General features: G+C 43.9%; 1 protein-coding gene across 8 annotated transcripts; it reads left to right on the top strand.

Annotated features, from left to right (window-relative positions):
• The first annotated feature begins 479 nt into the window (after nt 1-479).
• SLC38A11 (solute carrier family 38 member 11) lies at nt 480-24,916 on the top strand. 8 transcript variants are annotated; one of them, XM_083410413.1, is made up of 12 exons: nt 480-500; nt 8,396-8,513; nt 8,959-9,033; nt 10,958-11,092; nt 12,230-12,295; nt 13,642-13,751; nt 14,522-14,601; nt 19,340-19,410; nt 19,900-20,061; nt 22,290-22,402; nt 23,887-24,018; nt 24,503-24,916. In XM_083410413.1, exons 1-12 carry the CDS (start codon nt 495-497, stop codon nt 24,767-24,769), a joined length of 1,335 nt encoding a protein of 444 aa, XP_083266539.1. In that variant the 5' UTR covers nt 480-494; the 3' UTR covers nt 24,770-24,916. The 8 variants fall into 8 exon arrangements, with proteins under 8 accessions (XP_083266539.1, XP_083266532.1, XP_083266533.1 ...); XM_083410406.1 differs by lacking the exon at nt 480-500 and adding an exon at nt 2,040-2,225; XM_083410407.1 differs by lacking the exon at nt 480-500 and adding an exon at nt 2,040-2,225 and having other exon boundaries at nt 13,645-13,751.
• The last annotated feature ends 292 nt before the right edge of the window (nt 24,917-25,208 follow it).

Genomic DNA, 25,208 nt, shown 5'->3' on the forward strand with positions numbered 1-25,208 from the left:
GAGGAGGAGCAGGGCTAAGAGGCTCCAGGGGTTAGCAGTGGTCTCCCTGCATGGACATGGGACTGTGTAGACGCCCAGGGGTGCTGACCCATGGCCCTGGCCCTGAACATAAGATGTTATTCAGCTAAGTTTTACCTAGAGTAGACCCATTAACATTAATGAACATTGCTTAGCTCCATTAACTTCAGTGGTTCTACATTGAATAAAACTGAGTTAACCACTGCCCATAATTGTAGGGGTATATAATTGGAAATAATTTTTATCTCAGCCTGCACCCAGGGCATTTAAGTTTAGGGTTTGACATCTGAAAGGCTATCCTAGAACAAGCCACAAATTAGAACAAGCCCTCTGGAGGAGGGAAACTGAGAAGAGTGGGGTGCCAGTGAATAATAGGGTTGTTTGTATAACATCGCTCTGAAGATCTGAAAGTCTGACTTGATGCGAGTGGGATGAAAGGGATGTAAGGGAGAAGAGAAGACACAAGCCGCATCGGCATGCAAGTAAGTCATGAGAAAAGGAGCCATGTGATTCTGCAATGAGGGGTGAAAGACAAAAATACCTCCTTTCCTCTCTGACCTGCTTTAAAAAAAAATAAAAAAAATGAATGAACGGGCACAGTATAATTAGCATTTTCACATAGCGCATGTCATCATCACATGGCAGTTTGGAAATCCCTGCTTCCTTAATAGGTCTAAACTTGACTCGGAGATATCCAAACATAACTGAAGTTGCTTGGGATGAGGTTGCCAGCGGCTCTGTGCAAAGGAAAGCAAACTCCCTCCCCCAACGGCGGTTGGGTGAGCCTTTCAGATGCCACTGAATCATTTGGAGGGTCTGGGATTCCCACCCCTGTCGTGCAGCTTAACTCTGGAGTTATTACTCGAAACGAATAGAAGTGGATTACTTGCGGACTGTGGTGCAAGAGACAGGTCTGGAAATGGTTTCCAGGAGACTGGGAGGCACAAACCACAATGTGACTTGGGTGTTCTTTCGCCTGTGACAACACTCCAGGACAACTTGGCCAGATAATTTTGTCTTTAGGACACACAGTCTAGCTGCTCCCGAGTACAAGTGGATCAAAACGTTCTCTCTTCCCCTTAAATGAGGTTCTGCTCATTTAAATAAGCTGTGTCCTGTACAAATTGGATTTGTTACGTGAATTACATCTCTGAATTTCTGAAGCTTTCTCGTGCTTCAGCCACAACAAACCACCTTCCCCCTCCACCCCACCCCCCCAAATCTGGAAGCTCAAAATAACAACAGATAAGAGCATTATACATGCAGGCAAAACATTATAAAATAGAAAGGATATAATCAGAAAAGCACAATATTTAGGATGGCTGTGTGGGTTGCAGGGCTGTGTTTCTCTCCCAGCCTTAGAAATGGAGACAACGTGGGGTGGGGGAGAATACATAACAAGAAATAAAAATATCGATATTGTGGGCAGCTGGCAGAAATGACTAATGCAGCAAGTGGTAGCTTAGAAACAAAACGCAGGGATCTTTCGGAGCCTGTGGCATTTCACAGAGGGTGACTGTCTGATGCAAAGGTTGCCACAGTTTTCTACCTGAAGAAGTGGAATTTTCCTATGCTGGGTTTGTGACCCAGAGGCCCTTGCAGCTTTGGAAGCCGTTTTTCAGATTTTTAAATTTTATTTTAAATATCTAATGCTTTAAAAAGGTTGCTTCAGAAGTTTGTGTTCTTTCTCACACACCTTACAGGCAAAAGATACCAGGTCCAACCCCCCAAATCTCCAGCTATGAGGATCTCAAGTAGTGTTTGTTTAGACAGGCCTCTACCTGAGACCTTGGACAGCCACTGGCCGGTCAGAGTAGACAATACTGGCCTAGACAGACAAAACCCAAGCTTATATAAGGAAGCATTCTGTGATCATAGTCAACATGTGGGAGAATTCAAGAGAGAACTGAGTCACAAAGGGGTTTTAAATTAATTTGTGTTTTGACAAGGGTCCATCTTGTCAAATTTGCCTAGTTATGGTTTGCATGACTACACCCACTGAGAGCACATAGAAGGCAGCCTGGGATAGGGACTCAATGGTCTATTCACTGGGCCTCATCCTATCAAGCCCTGGCAAATGTTCTCTGTCCCGTACTGGGAACCAAAACCTAAGAAGGTGCCATTGTCTGGGTGGACATGAAATCCCAGAGAATGTACCTGAAGCCCCTGATGTTGTCAGGCTTTTCAGAACATTGTGGATTAAATTTGTAAGTCTTCTCCTGTGCATTTCCCATTTTTTCTATTTACACACAATTTACCGTCATACAAAGATTTTGTGGATACTTCCCAACCTTTACCTTCCATGGCGTTCTTAACAAACCTAGCTTATGCTGCATATCAGTATATAACCCCTCCCTAGTTTTCTCATTGTAATTCAGGGGTAGGCAACCTAAGGCCCGGGGGCCGGATGCGGCCCAATTGCCTTCTCAATCCAGCCCTCGGACGGTCCAGGAATCAGCATGCTTTTACATGAGTAGAATGTGTCCTTTTATTTAAGATGAATCTCTGGGTTATTTGTGGGGCACAAGAATTCATTCATCCCCCCCCCCCAAAAAAAATATAGTCCGCCCCACCACAAAGTCTGAGGGACGGTGGACCGGCCCCCTGCTGAAAAAGTTTGCTCACCCCTGTTGTAATTCTTCGTTGTGTTTAACTGTTGTTTATAGAATTACTCCACTTGCAGATTGGGTTTAGTGTTGTATTTTTTTAAAGTATTCCCCAAAACTATCCCATTCACCCTCATAAGTCATAAGTCATTTTTTATTGGGTGCAGACGGGGCTTTTTTTCAGACGGAACTCTCTGGAACTCAGTTCCGGAACCTCTCAGGTGGGCGTCATTGCCATTATAAGAGAACAAGGGAGGTGTTCATGGTGAGTTCTGGCACCTCTTTTCCTAGAAAAATAGCACTGGATGCAAAGATCCATGGTAAGAATTATACTGGGAAAATGGAACCATCCAAAGTAAAAAGTATACAAAAAGTTATATTCTGACAGGACCCACCTGAATGGTATCATAAACCAGCTTTATCAAATTACCAGAAGGCATTCATTGTTGGTATTATTATTACTACACTTTTCAACTATTTAGTTTCTTCTTTTTCTTCTTCTTTCTCCTAAAAAGAGATCAGCATACAAAGAGATCAAAATAACTTTAAAGGGTTAGCCTTCTTTTAACCTGAAGGAGAACTGCTAGATTTCATTTTTAGTCAGTCAGTCAGTCAGTGATTTCATTTTGTTCTTGGGTATGAGCATCATGTGAACAGCCCACCCATGCTTGACTCGATGCCCCCCCCCCCACAAAGCATTGAATACATTGCGAGCTACACAGATCTCAGATTTGAAATTAAAATCTTTATGACAAGACGGAATGCTGTTCTTCAGTTGCAGCAACGAGATCCATCACACCTTGGGGGGGATGGTTCACGAAAGCCTTTGGGGTTTTAAAAAATTATTATTATTTTGCACTGCTTCAAAGCCACCAATTTCGTGTGAAGTGATCCCATTTTGACCTCTGCGGTCTATCATAAGCCAGCCATGTATAATAACAGTGGGAAATCTATGCAGTTGCAGTGAGGGAGGGAGGGGGAAGAGGCATAAGCTGCTGCCAAGTGGAAGGTTTTCCTTAAGGTTCTGAGCCCGTCAGCTGACTGGTCAAACACAGTACAGAAGAAGAAGAAGAAGAAGAAGAAGAAGAAGAAGAAGAAGAAGAGTTTGGATTTGATATCCCGCCTTTCACTCCCTTTAAGGAGTCTCAAAGCGGCTAACATTCTCCTTTCCCTTCCTCCCCCACAACAAACACTCTGTGAAGTGAGTGGGGCTGAGAGAAGTGTAACTGGCCCAAGGTCACCCAGCAGCTGCATGTGGAGGAGCGGAGACGCGAACCCGGTTACCCAGATTACGTGACTACCGCTCTTAACCACTACACCACACTGGCTCAGAATACTTCTGAGCGTGCAGCTTTGAATGGAACTGATCGGGGGTGTCTGATTATTAGGTTCCTGGGATATATGGACAGCCCATATTTAGCAAGGCAATTGGGGTATTCCCTATCTGGTCAAGAGGCCTTTTTCCTAGGCTTCAGAATTCAGTGCAGCTGACCATTCAGGGATTCCCATAATCTCCTTTATCGAGTAGAGGGCACAGACTGAGGTGGGCTAGAAAAATGGCTGTCTGGCCTGTGCCCTCTCACCAGCAGAGGAGATTTTTGTACACTTTTAGTAATAAATTGACCTTTTGAAATAGGCCACCTCCTCAATTCATCCATTTTTTTTTTTACAACTATTGGAAACAAAGGTTTGAAAAGTGCAGGGAGCTTCCACAAATACAAGCTGGAAAAGCGATGGGGGTTGGGTCAATGTGGCTGTACCATACTTAATGCCAACAACCCCCTCCCTCATGAGGTCTACGGATCTACGGCCCAATCAAACAATTACAGAAAGTAACAATGTATATTTTAGAGACAGTAAAGGTAAAGGGACCCTTGACCATTAGGTCCAGCCGTGCCCGACTGGGGTTGCAGCGCTCATCTCGCTTTATTGGCCAAGGGAGCCGGCGTACAGCTTCCGGGTCATGTGGCCAGCATGACTAAGCCGCTTCTGGCGAACCAGACCAGCGGACAGAAATGCCGTTTACCTTCCCGCCGGAGCGGTACCTATTTATCTACTTGCACTTTGACGTGCTTTCGAACTGCCAGGTTGGCAGGAACAGGGACGGGAGCTCAACCCGTCGCAAGGATTCGAACCACCGACCTTCTGATTGGCAAGTCCTAGGCTCTGTGGTTTAACCCATAGCGCCACTTGCGTTTAGAGACAGTAGCATGAATATATTTTATACTTATTTCAAAGTCCCCAAAATAACATTGTAGGTGATCAGAGAGATCAAAACAAGAACAAACAAACACAATGAGAGTGAAGAGAGAAGAGATGATGAAATATATGGACTCAGTGAACCAGAAACAATTAAATTGTTTTTAAGGAATTGCCTCTAAACTCTGCTTTACCTTGTTTACACACGCCTCTTTAAGAAGGCACTGAACAAAGAAAACAGACCTTTTGTAAGCATAACAAAACACATTTGTTTGCTAAGCTCATGGAGGTTCTTTCCATGATTTTTCCTGCATTTGGTGACTCACTAAAAACGACAGGAAAGTATTGGGTGGGAAATCCGATCACTTGTTAAAAGGTTCCTGAGGGTTACCTGGTATCTGATGAAAACTGCCATGCCAAAACCAATCACGTGCCTCATGTACAAAAGAGGCAGCCTCGGCTTCAGAATTTCACTGCATTTTCTATTTCAGTTAGTAAACAGGATGGTGTTGTGATCTTTAATTTCACAAATCTGTTGATAACTGTCAGAAACCAGAGGCTGGGCTGCATATCATATGCCCGTCAAAATATCAGAGCAGCTCACTGGTGATATTGACTATTCATATGAAAAACAAGGCCAGTCAACATTCACCGTGAAGTAAATCTCTGGTTGCTGCTACTGGTTCTTCATGCCTATATAGGTAGTCTAGGAACATTCAAAAATAACCAGGTGTTTGTGTGTATTCCTTTTTTTACACCTGGCTTTTCAATCCAGTTTTGTTTTGTTTTGAAATCTTATTTATTTAATCTCCCATAATAAGATAGGTACGTATACATATTTGTAACCAAAAAGAGAGAGATAAAACAATCACTTAAAAAAAAAATAACAGAAGAAGGAAAGAAAAAAAACCACCAACAACTACCCTATTGTGGTGGGGGGAGCTGCTGTCGGAACATATTAAGGCTTTTTCAGTTTTGTTCAGTTTTTGCACTTTTTGCAGGATCCAATGTTTCATCATCAGGCTTGGCAGCTACCTATCAAGCATTCCCAATGATAGCATCTCCTACCAGCGAAAGGCTGGACAGGTGACCAATTTGTCTTTCCTTCTCAGTTTTGACCTCAGTTTTCTTCGAACCATTCCGTTCTGATCGTGTTTTGTTGCAAGCAAGACACGAGACTTTCTTCTTCGCGAAGTGCATAGCTAAAATATGGGAAGCACTTCCTCAAATGCGGCCATAGCCACCAAGATAAAAAGGTAAAGGGACCCAAGGCTCTTAATTTGGAGAATTAGGCTACGAATGGCCGCTAGCCATGATGGCTGTATGAACTCTACGCTCCGTGGGCATATCCAGCATTTATTGGGGGGGGGCTGGCTTATTTTTTGGGGGGTAGGGACAAGACAGTATTACCTGCGATGCAATTGGTTAGTTTAAATATTGTTATTTATTTGCTTGATTTAGAGGGGGAGCTGCCGCCTCTGCGGCCCCTCCACCCCTCACCAATCCCAGTTACCCCCATGAATATCCTGGGAGTCCCTTTCCAACTCAATAATTCTGATGTAAAATGGGAGGACTGCCGAGCCCGACCAGAAAACTCCGCTGGCCTTCCGACACTCCCATTCCCCCCCCCCTTTTCGGGCTCCCTTCCAACTGGCGCTCCGGGGAGTGGAGATCACGCTGCTCTCTCCGCCCGCGGGAGGCCTGGCCATTCCCAGGCGCGCACGTGCTGCCGCGTCCCGATCCGGAGCCCGGGAGCCGGCGCGCTCTTCTCCCTCGGCGTCCCCAGCAGCCCCTGTCCCGCCGCCTCGCTCCGTTCATGAGCGCTGCAGGCGGGATCCGGAGAGGGGCCTCCGAGGGAAGCCGGGCAGGGCGAGCGAGCCGCCATGGAAGAGCTCGCCCAGCGCCCCCCGTCGCCCGCCACCAGCCCTGCCCACCTGGTAAGCCGCGCGTCTTCTTGGGATCCTAGGAAGTTTTCTTAATTTCTCCTCGCCCTTCAACTGATCCCTAGGGTAGGAAAGCAAACTCCTCCTTTCTCTTTAAGAAACACAACCTCGCTTATTTCACAGAATCATAAGAGTTGGAAGAGTTTATTCAACCCCCTGCCATGCAAGAAGAGCATGGGAATCGAACCCGTGACTTTGGCATGATCAGCGCCGCACTCTAACCAACTGAGCTAGCCATAGCTTGTCTGTTCAATCCTCTGGAGTCTGCCATTGCATGCCAAAAAAGTCTGTTAACTCCTCGAGGGTTTGAAACCTTCACCTGGTTTAGCCACCTAGTCAAAATCCTTTCCTGGGGTGTTAGGGGAGGGGTAGTACCTCTGGTGGGGGATATGTCTGGGGTAGTTTGTCCACCTTTGGCCCAGCACCCTGCACTCAGCTCTCACCTGTGGCTCCTAGAAGCTGTCAGCGTATGACAGCAGCCACCCTCCAACTCATAACTAAGATAAAACACAATGTATATTTATATAATGTTACACAGATATGGCCTGCATGGGGAGAAGGGGTATTGTGATAACAAAATGTTTCTTATAACTGATGATCAGGTGGTGGGTGCCCAGCTTTCCTTAGATTTAAAAGAACATCCTTTGCTGTTCAGATATACCACCTTGCAAAGCACATTTGACTTACAGCACAATCCTATGTGAGTTTACTCAGAAGAAATTAGTCGAACTACCATCTGATGGGGCTAGTAAGTGTGTTTAGGCTTGAATCGTTAAAGCAATTAAAGTGAAAGCTTAAAAGTACCTGCTCTAGGATCTTAGGCTAAAAGGCAGGAAATAACTAACTTACATTTGTGCCCACATTTTCAAAAACACTTAAAAACCAATATACTTTCAAAATCTAGTCCTTATTCTGATGCATACAAAATGTTGGCCTGGATAACTCAGTTGGTTAGAGCTTGGTGCTGATAACATCAAGGTTGCAGGTTCGATCCCTGTATGGGACAGCTGCAAGATAAAGGACCCCTGGACGGTTAAGTCCAGTCAAAGGCGACTATGGGGTTGCGGCGCTCATCTCACTTTCAGGCTGAGGGAGCTGGCGTTTGTCCACAGAAAGTGTTTCGGGTCATGTGGCCAGCATGACTAAACCACTACTGGCGCATGGAGGACTGTGACGAGTACCAGAGTGCATGGAAACACCATTTACCTTCCTACCGCAGTGGTACCTATTTATCTACTTGTACTGGCATGCTTTTGAACTGCTAGGTTGGCAGGAGCTGGGACAGAGCAATGGGAGTTCACTCTGTCATGGGGATTCGAACCGCCGACCTTCTGATCGGCAAGCCCTAGGCTCTGTGGTTTAGACCAAAGCACTACCCGCAATGCATATTGCTGCATTGCAGATGGTTGGATGAGATGATCCTCAAGGTCCCTTCCAACTCTGATTCTATGACTGCCACGATTTTCCATGTCACTTGGTATGTGTTTGTTTTAGGGAGGAAGGGAAGCCCTTCCAAAACCAAATCCTTGTCTTTTTAGTTTTGTTAAATGATTAAAAAAAAAATTGTGGTGGTGGTTTTTTTTAGTGAATATATTTTAGACTGACACCAATGCTACTTTATTGAAATAGGAGGAAATGGATGAAACAACAACACTGGTTTGTAAACCGAGAAACAAAGGAGGAACTAGCAACCTCTCATCAGCTGCTTTTAATGTCATCAATTCCATCATAGGATCTGGTATGATAGGTAAATAAGTCAGTTTATTATTCATTCCAGTTAATTACTATAAATTTCACTCCAGTTTATTATTTTGTTGGACTTACTATCAATCATATTTTTGGGAGTTGTAATTTTATTACAGTAGTGCAGATTAATGTTGATGAAGATCAGGGATCCCAATGGGCTGTTTATATATTTAAAATTTGACTTTGTCAATGGCTTGCTTTACATGACACAGTAAGCCATACTACAGCTTCCTGGGACCTTACAAATATGTGGGCGTACAGATAGGAACTCGCAGCCACTTTCTTCCAGATTCAGGAGCTGATGGCATAAGCTTCCTGTGGTTTGGGCTTCCTCAGATCTTAAGTAGCCCCTGGGAAGATGGGAGAGGAGCTGGAAGCATCAATAAGTGGCAAGAACTTGTGGGGGGACCGCCAATCTAATTTGTTTGTTTGCATCGTTTTCACAGGCCTGCCCTATTCTCTGAAGCAAGCTGGATTTCCATTGGGAATACTGTTGTTGTTGGCCGTTGCTTATATCACAGGTATTGCTTTAAAAGTGGCTGTTGTCATTCAGGAGAGAGAGAGGTCCAGGAATTAAGATGGGCAGAATGTGCAAAATGTCTTCATTGATCCTAGAAGTCCTAAATTAGGCATTCTTCTCTCCACGCGAGCAACTTTGCTTGGAGGGAGAGCCCCTCTGTGGTGTCCCCAACATGCTCTGCCCCCCCCTCACTCTCCACTCTTTTGGGGGAAGGTCTGAAGGGGAAATTTTGGGTGCATGTGGGCTTGCCCTATGAGCTCCATTTCTGCAGAATCCAACTTTTAGCTCACAGGAACAGACTGTATGCATTAAGTAGCTTTCTGCCCTTCATATGGGTGGGGCAGTCAGGGGACACAACAGTAGGGCGGGGCTTGCGTATAGAGCCCCACTGTCTCTCCATGCAGTGTTACTCAAGTGTAACACTGGGACGCGGGTGGCGCTGGTGGTCTAAACCACTGAGCCTCTTGGGCTTGCCGATCAGAAGGTCGGCAGTTCGAATCCCTGCAACAGAGTGAGCTCCTGTTGCTCTGTCCCACCTCCTGGCAACCTAGCAGTTCGAAAGCACGCTAGTGCAAGTAGATAAATAGGTACTGCTGTAGCAGGAAGGTACAGGAAAAGCGCTTAATCTTCCTAGGTGATTTTAAAAAGTAGAGCACTGTGCTGCATTGGATGTCCTTTCCTATGCAATATTAGGATACCACGAAAGAACACAGGGCTCAGAGAGGATCTTCCTAGTGAATGGAACAATGGCTTGCTGGAACAGGAACAAGAGATGATTGCAAGCATTCCCATCCACCTTTCACATAGCCTAGTGCAGAGGACACTAAACCAGGGTTTCCGAAACTGGGGGGCCTCTAGCTGTTTTGGGGCTATAACGCCCAACATCCATAGCTAGCAGGACCAGTGGTCAGGGATGATGGGAATTGTAGTTCAAAAGCAGCTGGAGACCCAAGTTTGGGAAACCTCACTAAAGCATAGTTTCCCCTGTGAACTAGGATTGCAAATAGGATCAAACTGTGGTTTGCAGTTCTGGTTTGTAGAGAGCAGTTAAACCATGCAATTCATAGTGTGCAACTAATATTGCATTTGTGGAAAAAAATCTCTATTCTACCCATTATAACAGAAAATGCCAATCTATTACACATCAGTTCCATGTGCTTTGCTGACTTATTATATTCCCTTATTCCCTTGTGAACAAAGTTTGAAACTATATGTGACTCTGTCTAGGTGCAGTGGCAAATTAGAGTCAGGGAGACCCACGTTCAAATTCCTACTCACTGAGCGATTGGGGGCCATTAAATGTCTCTCAGCCTCACCAACCTCACAGAGTTGTTGTGAGGATGAAATGGGGTGGGAGAGAATCATTTTAAAAATAATTTGTACTAAAGCTTGTACCCTAGCCATGCTAGCAGACCTCAGGGCAGCCCATTTGCTCCTATATCCTGCTGCTTACATGGGCACGAACTGGGCTGCTAGTTAACAGCACTGGAAGGAGCCTGTGACTCTGGAGATGGATATGGAATGCTAATTGACACCACCCAGTGCAGCCTGCGAGGGCACATGTGGATTGAAAGAATGATCCACTGGCCTGGCAGTAACAGGGATCAAAGGCAGCTCTCCTTGCCTGACCTACAAAATAAATAGGTCAGCTCTCTGGAAATAATTGCAGAAGAGATCTCTAGCAATGCCTCCCCTAACGGACACTGGAGATATAGTTGTGTTACCAAGACATTTTTCTTTGGTTTCCCGCAGGTTTGTGTAAGATCTCCTTTCCCCTGCTATTCTGTGTTCCCAGGTATTCTCCATGGTGACTTCTTTCAGTCTGATTTAAAAATAAAAAAATCAAAAAATCAAGAGAATAATGCATGAGAAATTGATCCCAAAGAGATTATTTTTAATAGAATGCTTCTTGTTCTCCTCAACAGATTATTCTATTATCCTGTTGATTAAAGGAGGGAACCTGTCTGGAACCAACAGCTACCAGGCTCTGGTCAATAAAGCATTTGGTTTTGTAGGGTACCTAATTCTCTCAGCTCTCCAGTTCTTATACCCTTTCATTGGTAAGGTCCCCTTGCAGATGCATTAAAGAACAATGCCTTTTTGCAGTCTATAAAAGAAGAAGACCGGAAGCCCCTGTGGTGTAGTGGTTAGGGTGTTGGACTAGAACCTGGGAAACCAGGGTTCAAATCCCCACTTGGCCATGAAGCTCTCACTGAGTGACTTTAGGTCAAGTCACTGTCTCTTAGCCTAACCTACCTCACAGGGTTGTTGTAGGGATTAAATGAGGAAGGAGAAAACCATGTACACCCCATGTACACCACCTTGAGTTCCTTGGCGGAAAAAGTGGGATGTAAATTGTTATGTACTGAAGTTATGTACTGGGCCAGCAGGGGGCCAGCAGGGGGATACTGTAGATAGTTATGCAAATGAAGGATCGAAAGTGACGTTCAGTGATTGGACAGTTTTAGAAAGTTGTTACAGTAACGTGGTACTGGAGCTCTATATAAGCAGGCTGACCGAGCCCTTCAGCTCAGTTCTGTTCTGGCCTCTGAATAAACAAGAGCTGTTTGAAGAATCGCTGTGTCGTCTGATATGTTCACCCACAACTTAACATAAATGAAATATATAAATTAAATTGGTCAAGGCTTAGCCTTTAATCTTCCCCTTTGTTTGGTTGGAACCCTGGATGGTGAAAGAAGGGCTCTTAACAGTACCCCCATGCACTGATAATTCGCATGAGAGAGGTTGCGGGGTCACCAAACTTGGGGTCAAGAGGTGAGGCCTCCTTGTGTGGCCCTAGAAGCCCCTCATACAGACACAGTGGGGGCAGGTGCGCTTTGGGTCTGATAGAGCAGGTGACAGTAGACGGGACCAGAGCCAATGGCAGGCAGGGCCAACACAATCTAGTATTGCTTCCATCCTCCTTTGCTGAGCTGTACAAGGGCATCAGTGAGAAGGAGGAGGAGGAGTAAGGAAGAGGCTGCTTTAAGGAAGAAGGCAGGCAGGCTTCCTGTTTTAAAATGAGCCCCATCAAGTTTGGTGGTTAAATTTGCCTAAAAATATTGAACATAAAATACATTTCATGTTCGGAGAAGGCATAGTTTTTCACTGACACAGTTTTGTTCCGTATAGTGTATGCTTAGGTTTCGTTTTATCTTTTCAAAGTGTTATTAACGAAGTAGCTTCTTCTTTTAAAGCCATGATTAGTTACAACATTATAACAGGAGACACTTTGACTAAAGTCTTCCAAAGAATTCCTGGCGGTGAGTCGATCAGTTTTTGTTCTTCCTGATTAATAAATGTTTTTACTTGTTAGGAAAGTTGATCAAAATATTTGCCCACGAATTGAATATTGTAAAGGGCTGTGACAATCACCATAAGTTATGCATACTTTTTTATTTTCTTGGTATATTTTGGGGGTTCAGATTTTGGTACAGTGGTACCTTGGTTTATGAACTTAATCCATTCCGGAAGTCCATTCTTAAACCGAAACCTTTCTTAAACCAAGGCGCGCTTTCCCTAATGAGGCCTCCCACTGCCAGTGCCCTTCCACCATTCGGATTCCATTCTTAGACCGAGGTAAAGTTCGCAAACCGCGATACTATTTCTGGTTTTGTGCAGTTTGTAAACCGAATCGTTCATAAACAGGACTGTTCTTAAACCGAGGTACCACTGTATCTGATATATAACCTGACCCATTCTGAGAATCTCAGGTTTCATTTTCAAAAGGCATGTTTCTAGCCCTTATGAATGCAGGGATATGTTGTCTCTAGAAGGATCCACTGTATTGGGGTGGAGCTTTGGAGTCCTGCATAACTAAGGCTGCAATCCTACACATACTTTGGGAGCATTGAATTAAATAGGACTTCCCTCTGGGTAGATATGCCTAGCATTTATGGTGTTCTTCATAGTCTGCAATCACTTTCTCCAGGCATATATGACTGCAGTCTGTTGCTTGTCATCCACCACATATGGCGCCTGCAACCACACTGTTATTTGCACAAAATCTAAATTTTAACATTCAGTTAACAATAAAAGCACTGCAGTAGAGATCATTTATACAAAACAAACATGCATACATTTATTTGCATTATTTAATATGGAGTACACCATTATACTGGGTATAAATAATTGCTATAAGTTTATCGGCTTAATTTTTTGAAAAAAGACTTGTGCTTGTAAACTTTGTGCTGTATAATACCTCCCTTTTTATATTAATATTAATAATTGGGAAAATGCTGAAGCATTTTGTACATTATGTATTGGTGTAATCCTGTAATGTTTTCTTAAAAGTAATCCTCACTGAGTTCAATGAGGTATACTCCAATGACACGGGATTGCAGACTGAGTTTTTGTAATATAACTCCTTAGCATAAATGTTGTTGGCAAGTATTTTGAGGTGCGTTGTCCTAAATACTGTTGGTGCTATATAAATATTCCAAAAATCGCACATTTTTTGTTCCCCTCCTACCTGTCCTCATTTCATGAACAGATTTTTAGACATTCAACACATTAAAAAATCATGTACATTTCACATTTAATGAGCAACCTAACATCCATTTCTTACAGAAATATGCATCTTAACATTTCTCTCTCTCTTTTTTTTAAGCAGTCGATCAAGACAATTTGCTCATTGGTCGCCATGTCATTATTCTCTGTGTCACCATCATCTTCACCCTTCCTCTTTCCCTCTTTCGAAATATATCAAAATTGGGGAAGGTAAATCATTACTGTATAGAAATTAACTTCTCGATTTGGTTAAGAATTAAAATAGCGTCAGATCAAACTTCTTCAGCCTAGTGCTCTCTGAGGTGTTTTGGGCCACGTCAGCCCTGACCAGCATGGTCAGTTGCCAGGGACGATGGGAATTGTAGTCAAAAGCATCTGAGGGAGGAAGCATGTTGGGGGGGTTGACCTTGGTTGATAACTGGGGTAAGAGTTTTAACACACGGGAGGAGAAAAAGATTGAACAGACACATTATGTCAGGCATAGGCAAACTCAGTCCTCCAGATGTTTCGGGACTACAACTCCCATCATCCCTGACGACTGGTCCTGATAGGGATGGTGGGAGTTGTAGTCCCAAAACATCTGGAGGGCTGAGTTTGCCTATGCCTGCATTATGTGTTTTGAGGGTTATCAAAATGTGTCACATGGTATGACATTGCAGCATGGAAGGTATCCTCTGTGTGATAAATGAGATAGCCATAGGTAGATGAACATGGCTTAAAGGCACATCATGCAGCCACCTTATTGAAGCTAAGCTGGTCCTAATATGGATGGAAGACTGGAATCCAAATACTTTCTGTTCTGCCTTTCCCCCTCTTTTGTATATACATTTTGAATGGCAGGTCTTTTAATTATACTGGCCTGTCACCCATGGAAATGTCCATTCTCTCTTCTTTGACAAACGAGATTATGCTTTTGGAAATTCTAAAATGTTTGACCACTAATGGTCATAATCGGCTAATGCTTTTATTGTTATTCACAGGTATCGTTGGTTTCTCTGATTTTAACCGTCCTCATCCTGGTGTTTGGGATTATAAGGGCGATTACATTTAGTGCACAGGTGTAAGTAATCTTGTCATTTCTCGTTCTCCATAACCTCTCTGGGAGAAATAAAGGTCACGGTTAGAGGCAGTTGGTGCTTTGTAAGAGAGCTGGATCCAGCTTGAGGGAGAGCTGAGTTTGCATGTTTTGTTTTAAGATACAAAAGAAGGCCTCTTGTGGCAGTAAACCCAAATTGCAGGAAAGTTGCAGCATGGCAACATCACTTTGAATTACGCTTGGTGATTTGGTGAATCACGGTAGTGATGGAAAGGGCCTTTTCTGATTTTTTCGGCCCAGACAGCTGCCATCTTGATTGGTGTTCACAATAAAAATGGCTGGGGGAAGATCCAAACCCACTGAAACAATACAGAAAGAGAAGATGACAGGGAAAATAATGCCGCCTAGTCATAGGATATTTCATTGGTGCTCTCCAGAAAATATCGCTTGACAATGAGACAATGACCCTATTCAGATGTAATGCAGCTGCTCCATCAAGCAATGGTTTGTTGGTGGTAAATGAGCAGTGAATTCAGGTGGTGCTGACACTATGACAAAGAAATGAGCTTGAGTGCCCCCACCTCCAGTTGTGCTACAGACTTAAGAGGGTGACTTCTTGGCTCCTTAATCAGTTTTCCATGATGCCTGAACTGAAACCAGTAGTGTAGTGGAACTGCAGCTCAAGTACATTTTTCTTTTTCAGAGCTAGTACACCAGGATAATAGACAAACTGACCTTGCTTTGGCACTTTTATCTAGCTCCGAGGGCCTTCTGATGGTTCCCTCACTGCGAGAAGTGAGGTTACAGGGCACCAGGCAGAGGGCCTTCTCAGTAGCGGCACCCACCCTGTGGAACGCCCTCCCACCAGATGTCAAGGAAATAAACAACTACCTGACTTTTAGAAGACATCTGAAGGCAGCCCTGTTTAGGGAAGTTTTTATTGTTTAATGTTTTATATATGCTGGAAGCCGCCCTGAGTGATTGGGGCAGCCCAGTCAGATGGGTGGGGTACAAATAATAAAATTATTATTTTTGTTATAGGGATATAAGGAGGCTTCCAAGTTTGTTTGTGACTGATTAGTGAAGCTAAGGGATGAGGGAAATAGTCATGCAGAGGCTGGGTATTACTCACCTTTTCTTTAATAGAGTGCCTACTTTACACTAGCCATTTAAATAGTAACCCGGTAAGATTGTTCTTATTCATAACTAAAAGCTGAAAGTTGTGTTTCAGAGGGCTGAAGGTCAAAGCTCGGTATAGTTTGCAAGTTGAACCTTACAAACCTGCTGAGTTCATTGGAGCTTATTCCCAGGAAACTAGGACTGCAGTCATATTGAGCCTAATAAACTGGGCATTAGCAGATTCCAACTATTGCTTGCATTTTTGGGCTCTAGTTGGGAATATGGCTATGGGAGCAGCCATGATGAACTTTTTCCACTTAGGAAGCTGTCTAATAGTAAATCAGCTCAGTATTGTCTACCTTGCCTGGCAGCGTCTCTCTATGATTTTGTGTCTCTATGGGTCTCTCCCAAGCTTACCTGAAGATACCAGGGATTTAACCTGGAGCTTTTTGCAGGCAAAGCAGATGATCTTCCACTGACCGATGGTCTTTCCGAAATTTAAAATTTCAAAATTGCCATTGCATCACGTAATGGAAAAAGTTAAAATTGCATGTGTTATTTATGAAATTGGGGGTGTAGGAGGAAATGCCCTGCTTTTGTTTCCATTATATTTAAACTTTTTTCAGTGTTCTGTAGTTTCCTGACCAGAAGAATTTCTTTTCTCACACCAGCCATGACCCGCAAAGGGGGTGAGGGGCAAATATCTTATGTCTGGGTCCCTGTGGTTACTTGAAAGAACGGCATTTTTCACATACTTAAGGTGCTTTTCTTTCACATCAATTAGTCACAGAAGAGTTAAGACCTTTATTAGGGCATATTAAAATGGAGGGGTTGAACTTTCAAGATTTCCAGAACTCTTCTTACAACTGGATGCTTCACCGTAAAACATGGAAGGAGGGAAAGGATTCCTAACACCTTTGAAAAGCTGACCTTTTGTAATATTTTATTAGGTCCTAATAACTTTTGAGTTATTTTTCTCATGGACATAACAGCTGCCTAGGAGAGTGTCTTTGTGTGATAGTTAATAAGGTAGTCAGCCTTAATTCCTGCTTCAGAAAAGCAGTTATGCGGACGCTTAATTTTGGCGATATTTCAGCACTTTGCTTCTATTTCCTCTTGAAAGACAATGGAAATGTACACATGTATAAGGATTGCCTTAGGAACATTGTCGGGAACAAAGCAGAATGCATCCTGTCTGGCCTGGAAACGTATATGGGTGGGAATATTGCAAATTACACACACACACACACACACACCACAAATAAGCAAAGAAATACATTTCAATACCTTGCCATTGTGTTGCTTTGAGGCAGTAAAGAGGGCCATAAATGGCACTAGCATTTATTTCCAAAGCTGAAATAATCTGCAGCATAACTGCTAATTAATAAATGGTGGGTTATTTATAAAAGAAAAGGTGGTGGCTAAGGAGCTCTGCAGGTTCTGATTGATACTTGAGAAGAGTATTGGATGTGAAAAGAAACTCTTTCTGGAGTAGGGGGAGCTTCATAGAACTGGCAAGAGTAAAAAACCTGAAGTTGCATCTTCCAAGGTAAATGGTGCTTGGAAAAGCTAATTTGTCTGCGGCAGAGATAAAGCCTGACAGCTGGGCGCTGTCCTCTGGCCTGGCAGCTGTGTCCTGCTGCTGCTTTGCAGTTCACTGAAAGTGCAGCGGCTGAGACAGCAGGTGGCAGCAGCCTCCCCTGTCAAGAGGGATGAGGACTGAAGCCCCTGACTATTGAAGGTGGGCGTTCTGCTCTCTGGCAATGTTTTTATCTCATTTTGTTGCACTCCTGTTTGAAGGCAACTGTATACAGTCGTACCTCGGATGTCGAAGAGAATCCGTTCTGGAAGTCCGTTCGACTTCCAAAACGTTCGATTTCCAAAGCACGGCTTCTGATTGGCTACAGGAAGCTCCTGCAGCCAATCGGAAACCACAGAAGCCCTGTCGGACGTTCGAAAACCAGAACACTCAACTTCTGGTTTTTGATTGTTCGGGACCCGGAACATTCGACTCCCAAGGTGTTTGGGAACCGAGGTACGACTGTACTTGCAGAATTATATTTGAAGACGCTGTATATTTTGGGAAGTAAGGGAATAATGGAAAGGTGGCATTCTCTAGCCCCCTGCCCCTTGCTGGCAAGGAGCAGGATTACTTGAGGGGAGGGATCTTTTGGCCCAGTCAAATTTTGAAAAGTCAGTGCCAGCTCCCTCTTCTCGAGCTTCATCTGATCTGCTTCCAAATTCAAAGTGGTTTAAGTTCAGAAATGCACAAATGGCATGCTGTGCAAAAATTTGTTTGCATTGCACAGCTTTAACTGTGATGCTGTTTGCTTTGGAACTTGAATTGCTTCTCCCATGCACAGGCTTCGGCCTGTAACGTCACGTATGGGTATAGAGCTGGCATGGTAGTAATGCCTAGAGTGTTGGACTAGGACCTGGGAGACCAGGGTTCAAATCCCCACTCAGCCATGAAGCTCGCTGAGTGACCTTGGGCTGGTCAATCACTCTTAACCCTACTCACAGGGTTGTTGTGACGATAAAAATGGGAGGAGGAAAACCCTGGGCTCCTTGGAGGAGGAGGAGGAGGAGTTTGGATTTGATATCCCGCTTTATCACTACCCTAAGGAGTCTCAAAGCGGCTAACATTCTCCTTTCCCTTCCTCCCCCACAACAAACACTCTGTGAGGTGAGTGAGGCTGAGAGACTTCGGAGAAGTGTGACTGGCCCAAGGTCACCCAGCAGCTGCATGTGGAGGAGCAGAGACGCGAACCCTGTTCACCAGATTACGAGTCTACCCCTCTTAACCACTACACCACAAATGAAAGAAAGAAAGAAAGAAAGAAAGAAAGAAAGAAAGAAAGAAATATAGAAAAGTATATAATGATGTATGGAAGGGCTTTTCCCAGGCAGCAGTCGTACGCAGATTTACTCAGAAGGAACCCCGTGGTCGGTTCAAATAAGTGTGTTTAGGATTTCAGCCTGAGAGAGCCAGAGACTACAAATCCAATTGAGCCTCTCCTATCTCACTGCACCCTTTGTTGCTGTCATTTTCTCTCTTAGTTAGAACATAGTTTGTCAGCGTTGATTTGCAGCACTGAAGGTATGAGACCCTAGGCTATTGTGCCCCCGTTGCCCTCCTCAAGGGGCCCGAGGCAGGTTAAACCGAGCACAGACAAGTCCAGAAAGCTGCAGGTAGACTGAGATGTGAAAGTTTTGCTGTCGCTAGCTATAGTTTGGATTAACAAGAAAACAGCTGGATGGTTGCAAGGGGGCGGAAGGGGGGAGCCTTTTTACTTTCCATTTCATAAAAAAATCTCTTCAGTGTTTGTGCTTCAATTGACATGAGATTCCTGCGTTGCAGGGTGTTGGACTAGTTGACCCTCAGGGTCCCTTCCCACTCTACAGTTCTGTGGTTCTGTGACTGCCCTGGCAGTTTGTTTACAGCAAGGGTGGCTAGCATGTTGCTGGGGGGAAAGCCCCTGTGACCCCTGACCAAGCTGGCTAGGGCTGATGGGAGTTGGAGTCAGTCCAACAGTTGCTCAGCCACAGGTTCCCTACTCCTGACTTTCAGCTTTTTCTTTTTTTCTTTTAAGAGTTATTCCTGTGGAAGTGGCAACCTCTGAAATGCTGCTTTCTTTTCCAGAACCCAAACAGAAAATCCGTGGGTTTTTGCGAAGCCCAATGCAGCCCAAGCCATCGGGGTGATGTCATTTGGTATGTGCCATGTTTGGCGGCATTTCTTTAATATCTGCAGCGCATGTAGCATCCACAGGTTCCCTTTGCATTAGTGAGATTCTTACTCTTCCAGATTTGTTTTCATTTTTCTTGTGAACGTTTTAATTTAAGTATTGATGGATTTGTGGGAAATGTCGAGCATTAACCTGTGGCCGTCTAGATGTTGTTGTACTCCATTTCCCATCATCCTCGGCCAACACAGCTGATGGCCAGGGATGATGGGAACCATATTCCAACAACATCTGGAGTACTGCCCTTTTGCTATCCCTTCTCATCAATTTCAATGGGGGAGCAAGAAACATGTACACAATTCTTCCATTGTGCTTTACTTTGGCTCAAGCCCTTTGTTTTCAATAGCTTGCCTTTCCTCAGCTTTTCAGTACATTTGTCCCAAATCTAGTTGACTCAGAAATATATACATTGCACATGATTGCTTTATAAATAAAAATACTGTTGTGCTTCTTCCAGCATTCATTTGCCACCACAATAGTTTCTTAATTTACGGCTCCCTGAAACAACCCACACTCAGCAACTGGGCCCGTGTCACGCATGTGTCCGTCTCGTTTGCTGTGTTTGTCAGCTTGTTGTTCGCTACGTGCGGGTATGTGACCTTTAGAGAATACACAGAAGGTAAGTTATTCCGTTCCAGGTTATAGTTATTGTTTACCTTGGCTTTCTGACAGTTCTCACCCACATTAAGCTTTTCTCCTAGATTCCCTCACCCAAGACTGTGGGTATTCTGTGTAGGATTTACTACTGGTACGGAATTCAGCATCTGCAAAACCTACTTCAAAAACAAAACTCCAAAGCAGTATCTAGGGGACCTATTTTCAGAACAAAATCCCCACATGAGCAGGTTCCAGGAGCTACATGGATGGGTGGGACCAGAGGCAAAATTGGGTGGAGAAACCCATGTAAGCTTTACCTCTGTACAGTAGCCCAGTTTTGGCACAGACTCACACACTCCTCTCTCTTCATCCCAGCAGCCAAGAGTTCAAGGACACATTCTAGCCAGGCAAATGCACTCAAGGAGGACCAGAAGTAGGGCAGTTGAGGGATGTGACTGAAGACCGAGTGTGGCCATATTTGACCCCTGGGCATGAGGTTCCCCACTCCAGCCTTATGGCTTCCTATATATCCACACCTCAGGCTTATATACTGAAGATTCTCCAAAGATAATCCTGAATTTGAAGTAGTGTATATTGCTCTAAAGAGCAAGTATAATGCTAATTATTATGAACTGGTGCTGAAGTTGTCCCTTCGCATATGGAAGGTGTATTCCACTCACAGAAAGGCCAATTCCATTCCTTGGACGAGGTGAGAGCAAACCAGGCGGAAGCCCAAGGATACTCTTTTCCTTGAAAAGCCTCTTGAACAAACAGAAACATGATATTGCCAGGCTGCAGGAGCATGAGGAATTCTGTAAAACAATGTTCTTTGGCGCCATGCCAATGCAGGAATCTTTTGCCCAACATAGGGCTTGAACCCACGACCCTGAGCCTGAGAGGCTCGTACTCTACCAGCCGAGCCAATCCAGCTTGTACCAGATGAAGAGTAGAACAGAAATGAGGAACCTGTGGGCCTCCCATAATGTTGCTGGACTACAACTCCAGTCATCCCTGACCATTGACTATCCTGGCTAGGGCTGATGGGAGTTGGACACACCTGGAAGGTTACAGGATGATGCCTGCTCCTGGAGTAGAAGATCACACAGAACCAGTCCTTCTCAATCTATTTACTTCCATGTCTGCAGGGCACCTTGTATGGGGGAATCTGCCTCTTGGAAGACTTGCACATGAGATGGGGGAGAGGTGGAGTTGGGCTTAGAGCTAACATAATTCGTAAGAGCCCTGCTGGATTAGACCAAATGCCCACGAGCCCTGCATCCTGTTTTCCACCATAGCCAGGCTGGTGCCTCCTGGGAAGCCTTCAAGCAGGACATGTGGACAATGGCTACAGTTCTTCACTTGTGCCACACCCCAGGCCCTTTGCTATAGCCGCCACATACAGTCTATTATAGTTCTGTGCACAGAGTGCGAAAACCCCTAAGGTAACATTCCAAAGTTCCCGTAAGCACTCCTACACATAGCAAACGCTTCAGAGGTTGTTGTATATTTGAAGCCTTCCAGCTTTGATCCTGCGGCATGGGAAGTGTGTGCGCCCAGATCCCTTGCCCAGCTCTTCCTTAAGTGATTGTTCTTGTCAAAAGAATAACAGCTATAGAGGAAATCTGTCTGCTTCGACCATGCGTTTTTATTCATCTTGAAAGCACCTTGCACCCTGACCCTAATTCAGATGCCAGGAATACTCCTACAGTAAAAGCAACCTTGGTGTGCAAAGGATGCTGAGCACAAGCTCGGCTACAAGATTTAGTTTTTGGAAATGATTCTCACACACCCAAAAAAACCACAATAGCAGAAAATACGCAGTGCCCCTCGCATTCACAGCTAAGAACGAATTCTGTAGCGTGATCACAGCAGAAATGGTCCGTGCTGCTAGGGCCATACACCGAAGGCATATGTTTCAAAAATAGAAGTTCACCGTGTCTCATGGCAAACCACTGTTGAACCAGAGGGGATTTCCAAACACATTGTGATTTGATAAGGAAAGAGAGAAAGAGAAAGAGAAAGAAAAAAAAGAGAGAGAGAAAGAAAGAAAGAAAGAAAGAAAGAGCCTGCCTAGAGATGCTCTTTGGAATCCAGCCAGTATTTGTGGCTGTCTAGGTTTGTTCTTTGGAACTATCAGAATTTAACTGAGAACAAATTTAAAAGTTCTCATGAATGCTTGAGTCTGTATTCACAATTTCTGTTTTCTCTTGCACATTACAAAGTTAATTTCATTGTCTGCCACTTCTTCAGGAGACATATTTGAGAACTATTGCCGAGATGATGACCTTGCCACGTTTGGGAGGTTTTGCTATGGAATCACTGTCATCTTAACGTTTCCAATAGAATGCTTTGTTACCAGAGAGGTGAGTGTTAATCGCACCTGTATCTTGCAGAGAGTCACCATTAATTTCTGAAGCCCCCAATGCAGTGAACTGTGATAAGTGCCCAAGAATGAAGTTTTAGATCACAGTTCCATCAAATTAATGTTTTCTACACTGCTGCTACGGAAATTCCAATTATGTTGTGTTGCCGTAATAAGAAATCAGATGCGATGAATCAGATGCGAGAGCCAGTGTAGTGTAGTGGTTAAGAGCGGTAGATTCGTAATCTGGGGAACCGGGTTTGATTCCCCGCTCCTCCACATGCAGCTGCTGGGTGACCTTGGGCCAGTCACACTTCTCTGAAGTCTCTCAGCCCCACTCACCTCACAGAGTGTTTGTTGCGGGGGAGGAGGGGAAAGGAGAATGTTAGCCACTTTGAAACTCCTTAAAGGGAGTGATAAAGCGGGATATCAAATCCAAACTCTTCTCTTTTTCTTCTTCTCTTGCAGAAATCATTTCAGTCCACTTATTGACATCCTTGGCTGAAATAGACAATAGGACATATTAGACAGAAACCTAATCAGACTGAATATTCCTCAGTTTAAGCAATGGCTGCAATGCAAGCAGACTCAGTGTCACCACCCAGTCTTCTTGGGCAACTGCTGGGGGCCACTTCTTTCGGTGGCACATTCATTCATTCTGGGTGACTGAAGGGTTAGCTGCCATCTTAGTTTTCCCAAAATGTAATGCCCTGGAATTTCCATTGCTTCATGGCATTGTGCATAGAGGGTGGTTGCTCAAGAAAGATGGTAGCCATATTATTAAGTTAATAGCATCACATATACTAGTGACTGAAAATGGGAAGCAACAAGTGCTGTCTGGCTCAGTGGAGAAGGTATAGCATATGTAACCAAGGATTCCTATTATGTACAAAATCACTTATTGTAGAATATGAAAGGATGGAACTAAATCCAACAAACTTTCTCCGAAATGTTTGCATCCTTTTTATAGAATGTTGGAATAAGCATACGCTCATGGAAATGTAAGATTTATTTGATTATTGATTTAGTAAATTTGTATACCACCCCGTACCCATGGATCTCAGAGCGGTTCAGAATGTAGATTAATTGACAGACAAAGATAATGTTTGTTTTCTTTTTGGAAGTACATGACCTCAGTTTGGTCCTGATGTATACTGGATCCTTAACCCTCTGCCTAGGTTTGTTTTTATTTTTTAAAAAAATTAAAAGGAAACTAAAAACAGTCCATAATCTAAATATTGATCTATTTTTCCAGCTGTACAAAAAAATTCATACTTGGCCAATTTAAAAGCAGCTATGTGTTACTCTGGAAACGCTTTTAAAAATAATTAATTATGTGAACCTGGGTGCCTTGGGGGCAAGGGCCTTTCATTGAAGTCTGGTGTTCAGTTGTAATCCATTCCTTTGGCTTGTGCATAACCCTAGGATGAGAAAATTAAAATATGCCACATCATAACAGTACTTAGAACTGTGCTTCTGTTTCAGGTCCTCGCAAATGTGTTTTTTGATGGAAACCTTACAACCATTTGCCACGTTGCTCTGACAGTCATCGTCATTGCTTTAGCGACAAGTGTATCATTAGTGTATGATTGCCTGGGAATAGTTTTAGAGCTAAATGTAAGTGCACGGGGATTTTACAACTACTAAATTTTTGTTTTGTTTTGGCTTAATGAAGTAGACTGTTTCCTCAAATTGTTATTGTGTTAATAGGATATGCTTAAGGAAGAGATTTGGTGCTGTGCTTCTTTGTGGCAAGATGATGAACTTTTGTCTGAAGCTACAGATATAAGTTTTTCCCCCTGGTGAAAAATGAAGGGGCATTCTAATGCCCCTGTTCAAGCAAAATTATTAAGTCGCTTCCTCCATCCTGAGGAGTCTTGCAGATGCCTGTTTTTGTTTTGTTTGAGTAACTGACAACCACTAAGTCTTGCCCCGAGTAAGTCTTGCCCACTGAAATAAGTGAACAAGTTCCTCAAGTTCACTGGTTCCTCGTTGTGATTTCCACCCCATTCCTTCTAAACTCTGCATAGAATTTATTTCAGGAGCGTGCCTCTGCAACACACCACAAATGCATATTTGGTGTTTTACTTCCTGCTTGCAGGGGGTGCTCAGTGCTACTCCACTGGTCTTCATCCTGCCTGCCGCCTGCTACCTGAGGTTCTCCAAGGAGCGATGGACTCATTCAGACAACCTTCTCTCTGCCCTGATCCTTACCATTGGGGTGCTGGTGATGATAGTTGGCTTCGTTATGACTGTCCTGCATCCCCAGGATTGTAGCCATGGGCAGGAAATGCCATACTGCTTCCCTGGAAATGGCTCACTCTACAACCAAACAGTCCTGTCTTCTCCGCAGACTCGCCAACCCTAGGAGACAGTGCCTTCCAGACAAAAGCAGTGCAAATATAAACTTTTTTAAAAAAAAACATTTTTGTGAAGTCCATTGTGTGTTTCAGGTTTTTAAACGTACTCTTCCCCCCCTCCAAGATATAATAAAAGTTAAACACTGAGCTGCAAACGTTATCAGTTTTTGCAGTTATGAACTCTCCCTAAATTGCAAAAATGCAATATATTCTCCAGTATGTGCAGTATGTAAGCAGATACCCCATTTCTTTGGATCCAGCTGCTGTATTATTGGACAGCCTAAACTGAGAGCTGGTTCCCACTAGAAGGAGAGAAACAGTTTTTGTTGTTTACTAGCACCTTCATATTTCCAATAGTATCACAATGATGGTGTAAAATTCACCCCAGATTAAGGGTTGATTGAGTAAAGTATGGGAAATTGAGGAGATCTCTTAGCAAATCAAAGG

Source organism: Podarcis tiliguerta (assembly GCF_965153285.1).
Source record: "Podarcis tiliguerta genome assembly, chromosome: 1".
Taxonomy (NCBI): domain Eukaryota; kingdom Metazoa; phylum Chordata; class Lepidosauria; order Squamata; family Lacertidae; genus Podarcis; species Podarcis tiliguerta.